The 15,409-nt window shown below is 44.8% G+C and overlaps 1 protein-coding gene across 4 annotated transcripts in view; it reads left to right on the plus strand.

Annotated features, from left to right (window-relative positions):
- LOC122719971 (protein split ends-like) overlaps window positions 1–15,409 on the plus strand; it is a 320,147-nt gene that overhangs the window by 214,965 nt on the left and 89,773 nt on the right. For all 4 annotated transcript variants that reach the window (XM_043946295.1, XM_043946294.1, XM_043946293.1 and 1 more), the window contains exon 2: window positions 262–385. In XM_043946295.1, the coding sequence (XP_043802230.1) occupies window positions 262–385 (124 nt within the window). The remainder of the gene's footprint in view (window positions 1–261; window positions 386–15,409) is intronic.

Below are 15,409 nucleotides of genomic sequence, written 5' to 3' on the forward strand. Positions count from 1 at the left end.
ATATTAGTCCCATTAATATTAATATTGTGACAAATTTGATCTCTGAAAGTGGAAAATTTATCGTTTCGATCGTGTTAAACTGGTTCCCTGCTAGAAGAAAATGTATATAAATGTTACTTAACCGACAAGAATCCCGTGACGATCATTTATAATTTATAATTGGCTATCATCGTTCGAATATATCTAGTTTATCGTAACGACTTCTTTCTCTCTCCAATACTTTTCTCCCGCTTTCTTAATAATTCTTTTATTTTGTTACAGTCCAAGCAGCACAGCGCTGGGTTCGCTGGATCAGCTGAAGGAGTACCTGACAACAGTGGGAACCTGCAAATGCGGTCTCGAGTGTCCGCTAAGACCCGAACAGGTCTTCAACTTCGACCCCAAGGTATGTTCACGGCCATTTTTATTCAAGGATCGGTCACGACCGTCTCGTGTATTCCGTGTCTGTTAAATTGCCGCAATTATTGTGCCACGGGAATATACTTGGCGGTTGTTAGTCATTTCGAACATCCGCGTATTGTTCCAAGAATCTTTATTTTTCGCAAACCATTACTTTCCATTGAATTATAAAAAAAAAAAAAAGAAAAAAAAGAAAAGGGAATGATTTAAAACGCGAGCTCTATTCGAAAATTTGCCATCAAAAATTTGAAAATTTTTTCACTGTAACGTGATTAACTATACCAACATGATAGCTCGCTTATAAGATAAATAATCGCGAATTTTCACGAACGGGATCAAGAAAGAAAATTCCAATCCTCCTGAATCTTCCCGTTATCTTCCCTGCAATCTCAGACTCGAGCTACTACACATCCATTCGCGGAAAACGGAATCTCTCTCTCTCTCTCTCTCGCGGCAGAGTCGATATCCATCGCGCAGGCATCCTCCTCCTGGAGGAGGCGATCGCGATTTAAAGCATTCCCGCGGAGGGCGCGCAATTTGAATAAATCAGGCGTGGAGAGTTCGCGACAAGGAGTCCAGAATGGGGGAAAGGAGCGAGGAGGTCGTAAAAAGGTTGGTACGCGCACGTCGATCCTCGTCCCGAGTGTAAATCGTGTAACGAAACGATCCGCCGATGTACCCTGTCGTAATCTGGCCCCGAAGATCTCTCTTCTCCAGCTCTCTTCCCCGTCCTCAACGAGTCAATACTCGTCCGTCGCGCGATGGCTACGACGACGATCATCGATGATGATGATGATGATGACGAGGACGAGGAGGAGCGCGTGCGAGAGAGGGCCGAGGAAGCTTGTAAAACGCGCGCGATGGAACGATCGAACAACCGCGTCGAATCGATGAAACCTCGTTTCGAATTCATTTCGCGTTTCCCTCGTCCAACGATCGAATCGTCACGCGTCACGACCGATAGTGACCCCCCTCCTCCCCCACTCCCGCGAGATGCTTAATTGCAAGCGGTAGTCGAACGATGTTTGTCCATTTATCGGGTGTCCGTGGCTGAACCTCGTCATTAGGCGAGGCTGAGCATTTATGTCGGACGCGTGGAATACGTGCCAATGACGCGAGGGATCGCGCGGATGGGAGAGGGAGGAGGTATCGATGGAGTTTCTTCGCTTTTCATAGTTCGCACGTGTAAAGGTCGTGGCTAGAATTTTGAGTGGAGGTAAGACAGGTATTTGGAATTTAAATATTCTCTAGGTTATTTTTACGCGTCGTCGTTTCGTTTGTCGTTCGTCTGTCGCAGCGTCGGATAAGCGTTGACATTGTTGACGAAGAGTGTTTCTCATGCATGACGCATCCGCGAACGATATCGTTCAACAGCGTCTCGATAATAAGATTATTCGTTTAAGTGTACGACGATCCCTTCGAGAGAAATGTCCCTTTACCCTCGATCTATTTACAATTAATTCAAAGAAGTTTTATTGCGAGTCGAAACCGAGTCGAAATACCAAAAGAAGCAAGGAATAAAGGAATGAGTTTACGCGTCGACGAACGATTACTCCTGAGCCAGTTAACCCGGTTAAACGTTAATTATGAACGCGGCGCGCCAATAGGAGCTGGAAGAAGAAGCATGGCGAGTGCATCGGCTACGTTATTAATTCGGAGAGGGCGCGTTGTGGCGAGCGAAAATATGAAAAATTCACGAAATTGGCGGACGAAGGAGGGGCGAGGCGAGAGGGGAGAGGCGAGCGCGCTCATCGTCAGTTTTGCTTAATTATTCCGGTAGCATGCGACGCGATATACGAGGAAAACGTATAATTATCCGTACACCTGGCCTCGGTAACCGCTCGCTTCAACCGGCGCTTACCACCAACCCGTGGCCAGTATCCTACGGCGCGTTAATGCGTTCCTTAATTAAACTTTATCATAGAGCATCTCGCCGGGAGAATTGATCGGGAGGAGAATCGATCCGGGCTTGACCCGTCGACAACGTTCACGATCCACGCGCTAATAATTAATAATCATTTGCATATCTGTGACACGGTGGCGCGGTTACAATATAATCTCGGGCCCCGGGTTTATCACTTTATCGACCAATTATCGTGCCCTCCTCCAGTCATTGTCTCCCTTCCCCCGGTGACGATTCAACCCGATCCCCCGGCTGAATTATCGATCACCTGGATTAATGGGTCTCGATTAACGGCCTGATTGTTACGCGTGTACCCGCCAATAAAGATGTGTTCCCTCGAAATTTCTACGATGCCTACGATAGCTATTGTTTCGCGACACGCTCCACGTATGCTTTCGTGGATCGATTTTCTGTAATAAATACGAATGTTAATTAACTGTTATCTAAATCTCGGTTCATTCAGCATAGAGTCTAGAAAATTTTAATAACGTATCGATATAATATAAAAATTTTTTTTATTACATGCTAATTACGATTTCTAAGGATTTGTTTAATTTATAAATGTAATTTCATATTCGAGCAGTTAAGATAGTAATTGTAGGTATATTGATATCGAATCAAAATAATTAACAGTTTCGAAAATATTTCAGCTCCCAATTTTTTTAGATGATTATCCTTCATAAATAATACGTAACTTCATAAATGAAAATAATTCCACTATTATGTAGCCATTATACAGGTATAATCAGGATTGTCAACAAAGCGTCTGAAGTGGAGACAGACGCCATGCTAGCGAAGGATTTTCCCCGTATTTTCAAGAAAGTAAAATTTTCGATGAAGGAATAGCGATGAACTGCAGACATTTTCACTCTCGATGTCCAAATATTAAAAAAAAAAAAAGAAATACCATCGATGAAAATTTACCCACTATTATTAAATTCCAAACTGTTACAAGTCTGAAACTGACGAGTCGTTCGTTCCTCCAAGGGGAGTCCAAATTCCTACTATATCTACTTCAGAAACCGATCTGGAATATAAATTTATCTCGTCACGGTGTCGATCAACCGGATCTTTTGGCAGCTACGTTATCCAAGCTGGTCGTGGGTAGTCGTCATAAATTAGACGCGACGACGTTACAATTTCTATTACGTATGCGGCAACGGCCGATTCGTCTCGCGAGACGAATTCTCGCCGCGTAGGAGCAGACGGAGAGTGTTCCTGGCAACGGGCCGGCAAGATTGTATCGGTCTCGAATCTGCAATGCAAACACTCCTTATCTAGCCCCTAGGTGGACAACGAGACAGCCTGGTCTGGACTTTGGAGGAAAAGGAAGGGAACGAGGAAGAAAGGGGGTGGGAAAAATTGGCAGACGTTAAAAGAACGGGTCCTCTTTCTTTCGTTTTTTTTTTTTTTTTTTTTTTCGAATCGTCTTACGAGCTCTTTGGGAACGATAGGGAAAATTACCATAATCGCGGCGAGAGGCAACGATTTAGTTCTGCCAAAATGGCAGTTATTTACGGTCAGAGAGAATGGATACGTAGCTAATTGAATTGTTGGCCAACGTGATTGTTGTGCAAGACGCTCCGCTCCAAGATTTATTTATCGCGTCTTTTTCTATTTATGACCTCGTATTTTAATATTCTTGACGCGCGTGTTCATTGGCGCTGCTGTTGCAGAGAAAATATATTGCAAGGAGAATCTAGAATCTACTCATTAATCGTTACGTTAATAATAACGAGTTTGATCGAGTTTTTCTTTCTCTCTCTCTCTCTCTCTCTCTCTCTCTCTCTCTCTCTCTCTCTCTCTCTCTCTCTCTCTCTCTCTCTCTCTCTCTCTCTCTCTCTCTCTCTCCCTCCTCTCGTTTCAAATTATATTTAAATTTGAGCGTGAACCGTTACCGTAAAATTATCCAACGTGAAATTCCCCGCGGAGGAATGAAATCCATTTGTATATCGAATATTCTATTAGGCGAGTACAAGTTGGACTGTTACGTTGTAATTAAGGTTAAACGAGGTTAAACATTGAGAATAATGCACAGATAACGAAGCTATATAAGCCCGTATAATGTTTCTTCTAATCGCGTTTTATTGCAAAATTTGGTTGAAATCTTCGAGGGAAGGATAGGTATTCGAGCGCGAAAAGTGAAATACAGGACAAAGTAATTTTTAATTTTAACACCAATAATAAACAAGTTATCATTCCATAAGAGCACCGCATTCGCGTGGTTAAACGCGACCAATGTAATAAACTCAACGCAACCCCTCCTAAAACCATCCATCCCAACCCTATTCTTAATCGAACGAACCACCGTAAATCCCGCGAAAGAAACTCAATGGAATTCGTTCCCTTCCTCCCCCCTCTTTCCCTCGTTACATTATTACATCCTCGTCCAATTAATCGCAACCATTTTCAACCAGTCCACGTTTTCGAGTTCCGCCCGTTTTCGAACCAATTAAATCGAACCGCGCGCGATCGATGAGGATTTAAAAAAAAAAAAAAAAACCTCGACTCGCTCTTTCCAAATAAATAAAATAATAAAAAAAGAGAGAGAGAGAAAATCGATCGTATCGCACGCGTTAGGACTCCTTCTGTTCACGGATACCCAATTACAATGGCCAGACACCGTAACTATCCACCAATCTGGGCCACCGTATGTAGGAGACAGCCTCGAGAAACGCTTTGATCCGGCCCGGTTTCTTTATCGGCGTCCCTGTCCAATCCTTCCTCGCGATGCTCCTTTTGTACCCGCCGACATTTCCGCCTATTGTTGCGTGTACACCACGGAATCATCGAGCCACGGAACGATTCCTTCCTCCTCCTCCTCCTCCTCCTCCTCCTCCTCCTCCTCCTCGTTTTCTGCCGATTCCGTAGCAGAACCGGGGATCTTCATTCGAGCGGGAAGAGGTTTTGCACACAGGTATTATTTGGCTAGCTTTCGATTAGTGTAGTTCCATGGTGGGATGGATAGAGTTTGTAAGAGATAACCGGGCGAATTATCGATACGTCGATACGAACGGGGTGAGGGGGATGATCTGTTGTGCGTGCACGTACGAGGAAGGGAGGAACGGTGGAGGTTGAATTAAAACGGAATTGGTGATCAAGCGTTGAATGAAATCGTTTGAGGAGATCGAGTGAATAGACTATTGTTTCCTTGATTCGGATGCGTATGTGCTCGGGAAGATAAGATGGAGAGCGCATTGTTGAGAGTGTGTGATTAACCGTTTGGGATAACGGTGAATGAAGAGAAAAGAAAAGGAAAAAGAAAAAGAAAAAATAGGGTTTGTCGTTAATTCGAGCGAATGTTAAGTGTAACGAGCCTCGAAGCGTAAAAATATAGTCGTAACTTGGAAACGAGATATAAGCTTTTTGCGTTAAAGTCGGGACAAAAGGCAGGTTTCGCAACGACTATAAATTACCTCTTGCCACTTCGTGCTAATATCGCAGTTACATCGCGTTAAACATCCGTCAAGTCGGTTTATCTTTCTAACCTCCAGTAACAGTTCAGAACCTATACCTAAGAGAGAGACCATGTCGTACCATTATCCTCCAAACACCTCGTAAGCTACAAATCATAAACTATCCTCGTTCTCGATATCTAACTTTAACATTTCTTCTTCGTATATTAAAAATTACGAAATACCTTGGACGGTTATTACCACCATTGCCATGGAATTTTTCCTTAATTTCCCTTCGATTTCATTCCACTGTAAAACCTTTGATACCTTCTTTCGTGAATGAGTGGAATAAAACTTTCGAACCAATTGACACTTGCTTCGAAAATATACACTTTCGAGAGCAATTCTTTCGAATGGATCCTCTTACGAATTATTACGATTTTTCGAGCAATTCTCGAAGAATTTAAATTCAAAAAAAAAAAAGCTTCCAAAAGTTTTACCATTCGTATTCTTCGTTCACGTACACATACAGATTCGAAGGAATTCGTTTCAAATGAATCGCATACCGATTATTCTCTCCGTTTATCTCTGCCTCTCCCCGCCGTAGCAAAGTCGAAAACGTAAACCGTGGCGAACAATTCTAATCTGGCGGGGTGGCTGGGTGGGGTTCGACAACATACCGTGCGCACGGTCGTCGTTGCCGCGAATTCAAACGCGCAGAGGATCTCTCTCTGTCCCTCTCTCCCTCTCTCTCTCTCTCTCTCTCTCTCTCTCTCTCTCTCTCTCTCCAAAGGAGTTAGTTTATGGAGTTGTTGCTATTCATTATCACCGCCACGAGCCCGAATGGCTTGGCTCTCTGTCTCGGCGGATGTATTAGCGAGTGCTTAAGCGAACGCACGAGTTGCACCATGACGTTAACAAAGGGTAACCGAGTACCCTTTTATTACATCGAGCTCGTCTTGTTTAAGCCCGTGCGTAAGTAATTTGCTTTAATGAATTTGCATCCTCCACGCGGTACCGTGGGCGCACGCGTGCACCGCGTCTTCTTCATTTTCCCTTTTCATTCTCTCCTCCCTTCCAATTCTCATTTCGAATTAGCGTCTTCCAGCGAACGATCGGTTGTTGTCTCGAATCGAGTCGAGGGAACGAACAACTCGACTATTTTTGAATCTCCACTCTTGAGGAATGACGAGTTCAATTTTCGAAACGAACTTTATTATTGTTTCGCCGATTCTCGACACAAAATATGCAAAGTTTATCCGAGTTCCCGATATTCGAACAAGTTTAATGGTATTTTGTATTGATTAGACGAAAGTGGTGAGTACCAGTAGAGTATTCTGGGCAAAAGTAGACAGGATTTCAAAGCTGCCGATGGTCTCCTCCTCGGCGATCCCCGATTAATCGTAGAACAGAGAGAGGGTGAAACGGTTGTCACGGCGACAAAACGGTCACGAAATTACATTCCCCTTTGCCACGGTTGAACAAAGAGGCAAGTTTTGGCCGCGAGAAAAAGGTAAGCCGGCAGAGCGTCGAATTACTCGCCCCCCCCTCTCCCTCTCCCTCTCCCTCTCCCTTCCCTCCTCTCTTTCTCTCGCATGGCCGAGCAGCACCCACCGCCACTGCAAATTCCATTGAATTCGAGTCACGACTTCCGGGTGCGCAGCGGCTTCAAAGGTGCACGCCCTTTTAAAGCGAGTCGATTTTTAATTTCCAATCGAGCACCGGCCGCATCCGTCGCCGATTAATTCCCCTGAAAAAGGAGAAGGAGGACGAGGGGGGGGGCAGAGAGAGAGAGACGAGGATACAGAGAGAGAGAGAGAGAAAGGGAAAGATAGAACCGTGGAACGAGGTATGACTTTCGCGGATAAGACGACGAAAGCCGCGTCACAAAAGGCCCTCCCCCTCCATCCTCCCCACCCCCACGTCTGAAAGAGCGGTCTTTGTAATCGACTGGAGCCATCGGCAGGGAAACGAACTTCGTGCTTGTACAAAGAAAGTAATCTTGTACGGTGTCTCGGTGGAAAAGGATCCGGACCGCACAAAGTTTTCACCGGGAAAAAGGGAGGAAAGGCCCGAGGGGGGGGGTGGAATTCGCCACGGTTCCCTTTTGTAATTGGCAAACGTTGGTCCCGGATGAAGAGCGGCCGCGAATAAGTCGTTCCACTTTGATAGTTCGCGGCCAACTTTACGAGCGATGGAAATAGAGGGTGGAAGAATCCTATCGGGTACGTTTCCACTTTCTTCAAAGATATTTTCTTCCAAAGGTCTTCTCGCTGATTTTTTCGCGCGTGTCCATTTTATTGTGTGTATTATTCGCGCTCGTGCCGGTGTTCGCGAGTAACAGAGGTGGGGAGTGGCGATCGAAGAGATCGAGAGAAGTGTCTCTCGAATCTTTTAAACTCGACTTGGTTTTTGGTGGGAAATTGATGGAAAATTTTGGGCGATGTTGGATTTCCCTTAGAGAGATTCGAATCGTAGTAAATATATTGGGATGGATGGACGAAGATATTTCGATTCTCTGTTTTAAGATCTTATTCTAAATTCCGTCGGAGGAAAAATTTTTTTTAAAAATTTCTATACAATTTACGCACGTTACGGTATTTTCGAATTTTTATCGTATGAAAGGGTCTTTCGCGTTGCATAAAAGCCGCGTTAAAATCTCCTTACCGGGATGAATGGCGCTTCAATTAAGAACCTTATATGAAATTTAAATTTCTATTAAGGTGAATAATTTTCGTTTAAAACCGTTTTTAAAATAATTCGTACAATTAGCGAGAGATGCATATCGTGAGGATATAATAGCTCTCTCGTAAATCATTTTTTTCTTTCTTTCTTTTTCCCCCCCCCCTTTTAACGATCAACGATATATCGAAATTTTATTCTAATTCAATTCTAGTTCTCTATTAAAATTTCGCGCGAAGTTTTTTTTTTTTCTCTCCTCTCTATCTATTTTTCATATCCATGTTTGGATAAATTTATATTTTTAACACGTAATCTTTGGTGTAAATTTTGCGACAGATTTTTTTAGAACAATACCACTCTTTTTCGGTATGTAATGTAAATTTTCCATTTCGAACATTTGTATGCATGAAAGAGTGCATTCTGCGTTGTGGCAAATAGCAGCGAAAAGTGCAGCGAGCAGGAAAATTTTGCTCGCGCACGTAATTATTCTCTCAGCTCGGAAACCGTGTGGCTCAATGTTTTTCTTACCTATCTCGCAATTAACAAACTGTATAAATAGTTCGAAGAAATAACAATTAAAACTTTCCACGAACCCCTCGTCTCCCGCCAATCCTTGAAAAACTTTCAGCTTCGTTAGGCGAGAGACGTTTCAACGCTCGCCCGCTTCATTTCTCTCGGCGGGGGGATGATTAATTGCAGATATTCCGCTCGAAGAAATTATAATATCAAATTTCGCTCAAACTATCTCGATTGTTTTCTCGATCAAAGAATGGTCGGGAAACAGGGAGGATAACTCTCTCGTTTTTTCCTTCTCTCTCCTCCCCATAAATATTGAATCACCGAAAGAAGTAAACAGGGGGAACAAAAACGTTTCGAAACGAGCAAACGACGTCGAGTATTTCGACGTTTGACAGTAAAGGAATTAAGGTCGCAACATTTTCATGCTGTGAAATATCGTCGTATGCGAAACTCTACGTACTGTGCTTGACGCGTAAAACGTGCTCTGGTTCCAGATTACGCATACGTATATGTGTACACACACCCACACACATACACACGGATGCACGGATATCGTGTGCACTCCCGATAATTCCGAGGATAATTCGATTTTCTTCGAATTGCCGAGCTTGCTCCGTTCAAATTGAATTTCTATTAATAAAAACGAATATCGGTCGCTTGTGTGCACAACCATCCTCGATATCCTCCCTCCCCTTCCTCCTTGACTTTTTCCCTCCTCCTTCCTATATTATACCCCTTACTATCGGCTCGCAATTTTTCCATGCTTCGCCAACCGTAGTATTTTTCCCCCTTCTTGTTTCCAATCCTCTCGATGTACCCCGATCCGATGTATTTTTCAGAATTTTTCTTCCCCTGTCGTACATATATTTCCTTTCCTCCCCCCTAATTTTTTCTCTCCCCAATACATCCTTTTACATCCTTCGATACTTTCTTCCTTTTCTCCCAATTAAAATTTTTTTTCCTCGTCCGAATTTTATTTTCTCAACAACAACAACCACAATTACACCGTTGCCCGCTATTTCCGATCCGCTCATCCATTTACCGCGTATCCCCGCGTTTTCCACTTATTTCCCCCCCTCCCTCCAAACCCTGCCTCGCCTCGTAATTTCTTCCCACTTCGCTCGCCACAATGCCTTTTCTTCATTTCCAATTACTTTTACTCGCCACCACCCTTCCACCTTTCCATTTTCTCAATTTCTGCCTCCGTTTCTGCCACCTCTCTCTTTCCTCGCCGCGTTTTTCACTCGCCTCTCTCTCTTTCTCTTTCTCTCTCTCTCTCTCTCTCTCTCTTCTTCCTTCTCCTTCGAGCGCCCAGACCGTCCTTCCCTTTTTCCTCCATCCATAGAGAGAAGAGAATCACCACCCTCTCCCCGTCGTCGTTCAATCTCCCTGTCACCCTGCCAGTCCACCGCGACGTATAAATTTATTGCCCTCATTAACTTGAAATACGGCATCGAGTACGCTCAAAGTTTATGAACGTTAATGCGACCGCGATGAATAAGAAGCCGACGGTCGTCGTTCACACGCGATCGAACAACGGATTGTTCCTCCTTCCATTCGAAATTCTATTGTATGTCAGGTATTCTTTTAATCGTGCTTCGACTCGAGATGAATAAATGAATTATTCGATGACGATTTTGAGATGTTTCTTGAGATTTCTCATGTCTTGATCGATGATGTATGAATGAATTTTTCGTCTAATAGAATTTTGAGGTTTTTCAAAATGATTCTTCTCGTCTCGATGTATTGTTCTTTGGTATCTAAAAAAATCGTTTGAAATTTTGAGACCTCTCACCGATCCTTAATATTAATTTCAACGAAAGTTATACATTTGTGAGAGTAACAATTCCAATTTTTCCTTTTGGAATATTTTCATTGAAGATAAATTTTCCAAGTGTAGACAGATTCTTCCAAGGTATACGATAACGAATATCAATCTTGTCCAGAAGTTATTGAAGCTTGTAATCAACGTTGAATCTGTATATAAAATTAATATCGAATGACAAATCACCTTCTCGCATTACAGGCTAATAATTTTTTTAACGTCACTGTAAATCATCGTCACCGGCTCGGATGTACGTTTGATTTTACAAAAGCAATTATTCCTTATTAGCGGTTTTCCACTAAGCGTACGTGAAAAGTTATCAAAGTTCGAAGCGTAATTGCGCTGTCGTTTACAGGAAAATACCAGCGTAATTGGCAGGTGAATACGGATGATTACGCGTAAATAGGTAGCATCTGTTAACTCGGGGTATTTGCATATGAATGGACCGGCTACAATCTCAGCCGTTTCGAAAGTGATAATATTATTTAAGCTTATTCCATGCAATTTTGCAAATATACACCACAGCCCGTATGGACGCTTCGCGTTTAATCGTTCGAATCCAATTATGATCGGTATGCAGATATACATATGGATGTAAACACGAAGATGTAATACCTATATTTAACGACGATGATATATCATTTTAGATTTTTCTCACGTTCAATTTCGAATAATTATTAAGACGTTCGTTTCGCGACGCGTCTTATTATTCATTACATTACGCTATTGTTTATTACCCATTGTATGAAATCACTTCTTCTTTTTTCTTTTTCCTATCCTTACTTTACCAATTAATTTCTTCTGTTTAAAAGAGAATAAATTTATCCCAATCGTGCAAATTTTTATTTACCAAACTGTATCACGAGTAGAACAAATTTAAAATATCACACTGATTCGATCGCAACGATAAATCCATCCATCCTTTCATTCTAAATACACTAGTCGCAAAATGTAAATAAATTCATAACCGGATCACCACGGTGGCGATATAATTCCTCTCTCTCTCTCTCTCTCTCTCGTCGAAGCAGCGATGATCGACAATTAAATTCCGCCTTCCGCTGTGAGAAAGGCCGGCGTGGAAAAGCAACGGGGCGCAAGTGACCCGTGAAGCGATCGTTAATGCGATTTCAGTTCCCGTTCGGAGGTTATCTCTCGAGAAGGAAGAGGAGGAGAACGGTGAAAAGATCTGGTGCGTTGGAGGGATGCAGAAGGTGGCGCGCCTTCCACCCCCTCCGCGGCTGCATCGCTCCGAGAGGGTTGCATCGTATCGAGAGCGAGCGAGACAGAGAAAGAGAGAGAGAGAGAGAGAGAGAGAGAGAGAGAGAAGGACCGATAGAAAGAGCAGAGAGATAGAGAGAGAGAGAGAGAGAGGGGGCATTGCCGGGGACACTTGAGGTGAATGTTTTGCGAATGGTCGGTAGATGTCTGGTTTGCTCGAGGCTGATATCGACCTGGGTCTCGAGTCTGGAGCCGCCGCCTTCGACCCCCTCTACTGTTCTCCACCTACACACGCACGCACACACCATCCACCGGAACAGACAGAGCTCCTCCACCACCGAGCGTATTCAACGCCAACCGACATCAAGAGGCTTGTGTGCTCTTGCTCCGCTCAAAGTTCATGTCCGTTTCATATGTCTCACCTTCTCGCCTCCTCTCATCCCCTCCCCCCTTTCGCGGATCCACTCTTCGCCCCCCTCGCTCTCCCTACGAACCCTACGGCGATCCGTTTCTTCCATTCTCCCTCTTACTCGCTCGCCCGGCCGACGTTTCACGCAACGGCTCGCTAGCTCGGCTCCAACCCGTGAACGGCTCCTCTCCGTGGTGTCTCTCTCCTTTAAACTCCCGGGACTTGGTGCCGGCCCAATCCTGGTCGCGCCGGCTTTTCACCCCTTTCCTGACCACGCTCCCTCCTTCATTCTCCCTTCCATTTATTCCCATGTTACTCGCGAAGAACAGGAACAACTCTCCGTTAAACGTGGCCGTCCTTTTCCACGCCTCGATCGCTCCCACGATCTGGAAATCTTGAAATCGCGCAGGGGTATATCGATTCGTTCGAATTCCTTCGAAGAGGATCGAACTTTTCTTCCAATCTTACGATACGTTCTTCGACCCATGGTTGAAAATCGTAAAACTCTGAGTATAAACTTAAAAATTGAAGGGGAGGAAAAAAAAGAAAAAGAACATTCATCTCTGAATGTATCATCGAATTAAAAGAGAGGTTACATCGTCGTTGAATCAACCAAAAGAATCTCGGTGGATGATCGTACCCACTTGTCGACGCGTTTCGTCCCCCCTACGCTCGATGTACATGGAGGACGGCCGTTGATCCGGATCGACGGTGATCAATGGGCGACTCTCGCGGAGACGGAAGACAGAAGACGACGGGTGGACGGTGTCGGTTCACCTGTGGTCGAGTGCTAGGGCCGGAGATGAGCGCGCATAAACTAGAAACGTCGCGGTGCGGGACAAAACGAGACAGGGTGGAAAGGTACAAGCTCGTATAGGATACTGGTAAATCCTGGGGCCGGTGGCCCCAGTTTGTCCGTGTAATTTATGACAAGCTCGAGACAGGACGAGAGAGAGGGAGAGGGAGAGGGACAGCAGAGGATCGCAAAGCGGAGGAACGGAGAGAAGGCAGAAGAGGGTGAGGGTGGCGTAGAAGGACGGAGATAGAAACAGTAACAGTCTGCTTCCTCCCGTGAAATATAATTCCCGGGCACATTCACGGTTGGATAATCCACGTTCGCTTTGCATGAAAACTTATTACGGTGGCCGGTAGGTTGGCCAGGACCGAGCCATTGTCGGTCCCCTTCTCCTCCCCGTGCCTCTGTCTCCTCTTCAGCGTCGAGCATGACAAGAGCAATTACACTTTTAAATTACGTTACACGATATTAAGCCCTTCCTTTTTCTTTCCTTCCCGCCACCGTTTTTACGCGCTCCACTTCCTCCCGCTACTACCCCCTATATATATCCCGCCTAGTTTATCCGAGTTTCCAAATTTTTCGCCATCTACCTGCCATCTTCTTACCTTTCTCCTCCCGTCCCCACCTTGCCCCACCCCCGTGGATTTGTAAAAAAAAAAAAAAAAAAAAATAAACGTGGTGGTAGACCGATGTTCGTATCCGCTTTTGTTGTCCCTCGCTCGTTCACCTCGTTTCTTGCCCTCCTTCGTTTCTCATTGTCACCGATTGCTTTTTTTCGCCGCCATCACCTTGCGTATTCAAACGGTCGACGCTTGCTCCTTCTTTCTTCCTACCCACCTTTGTTTCAACCGACGTTTCGTGCGCGTATCGCACGTGGATTTATCGGTGTCGTTTTCTCCACTCGTTCGTTTCGAGGGATTCTTAACTTCCGTGATCGATATGTGTGTGCGCGTGTGTGTGTACAGTAGATGTAGATCTCCGAGATTTCTTAGGCGGAATATACCTTTTCCTTTTTTTTTTTCTTTCACCTTCTCGTTCTCCCGTGTAATTCCCCCTTTCTCTCGGTTACCCCGCCTGACGGAATAATAATTACCTTTTCAACACGAAACGAGGGAGGGGCGTTTTAATTATTTTATCGCGTGACCGCCGACCGCGGCGACCTCTGCTCCTTCCTCCTACGCGACCCCTTGTTCTTCGCTGCCTCGCAGAATTGGATATCGCGATACGCAAATGTGACTGACGTTTCATTAAATATCGTCCCTGCGACGGTGGTTCAATTCGAATTGCAAACGCGTCGATCGAAACTCCGTGTTCGTCCACGGAACAGGGAAGAGAAATCTTGTCGAAGAAATCTTGGAGGAAGAGAAGAGAAGTTTGGATCTTTGGATAAACGTAAACGAAGAAAATATAATAATTCGCGTGAGATTCGACCGAATGTACGCCACATACTTTCTTGCAAAACGTTCTTCTTCAGATCGGTTCTGATGATGAGAAATGAAAATAATTGGCGCAATTCTGCTGTGCGGAGGAGAAGAAAGAAGAAACACGCATCGATCGCGACACATATTTCTTCCCAATCGGATTTTCTAGCCTTTCAAAATGAACACGAAACGATTTCACGGAGGAGGATGGACCACAGCAGCACCCGATCCGCCATTATTCCGATTTATTGAAGACACAAGGACGATTTTTCACCGAATCTGGCGAGATTCGAACGCGTTTAATCCACTCGCGCTGCGAACGAAACGATTGCTATTGAAATTCCACATTTTTCCGTCCGAATCCGCGCGATACGAGCAACCGGAAACACGGAGCACAGGGAGGAGGAGGAGGAGGAGGAGGAGAGTGGGAAGAGGGAGCGAACGTTGCGCGTTTTCTTTGACGGTGGTGGCCCTAATAAATCAGGGAGAGACCGAGCTGGATACACGATTTCGAGAGGAGGAAGGGGAGAGAAGGTGGGTTATTCGTTGGCTCGTTCCACCGGTATTTCCGCCAGCTATTCAATTTGCGGGCGTTTCGCGCCCCGCAGCCCTCTTCCTCCTGGACAAATGATTTCACGCTGGAGTTGGCCCCTCTACGGGGTCGTAGATCCGTAGAGGCGCGTTTCGGGTTAAATTTAGAACGAAATGGATGGAATTCGAAGGAGCGAAAAATCAACGATCGATCCTCTTTTCGCCGTTTTTTGGACGCGTGTGTGGCACGAAGGCGTGTGTCGAACGGTTACCATATTCGCAGATTTAGTTTCACGGTTAAGGATGACTGG

Source organism: Apis laboriosa, unplaced genomic scaffold (genome assembly GCF_014066325.1).
Source record: "Apis laboriosa isolate Shangri-la unplaced genomic scaffold, ASM1406632v1 scaffold9_cov152, whole genome shotgun sequence".
NCBI lineage: Eukaryota > Metazoa > Arthropoda > Insecta > Hymenoptera > Apidae > Apis > Apis laboriosa.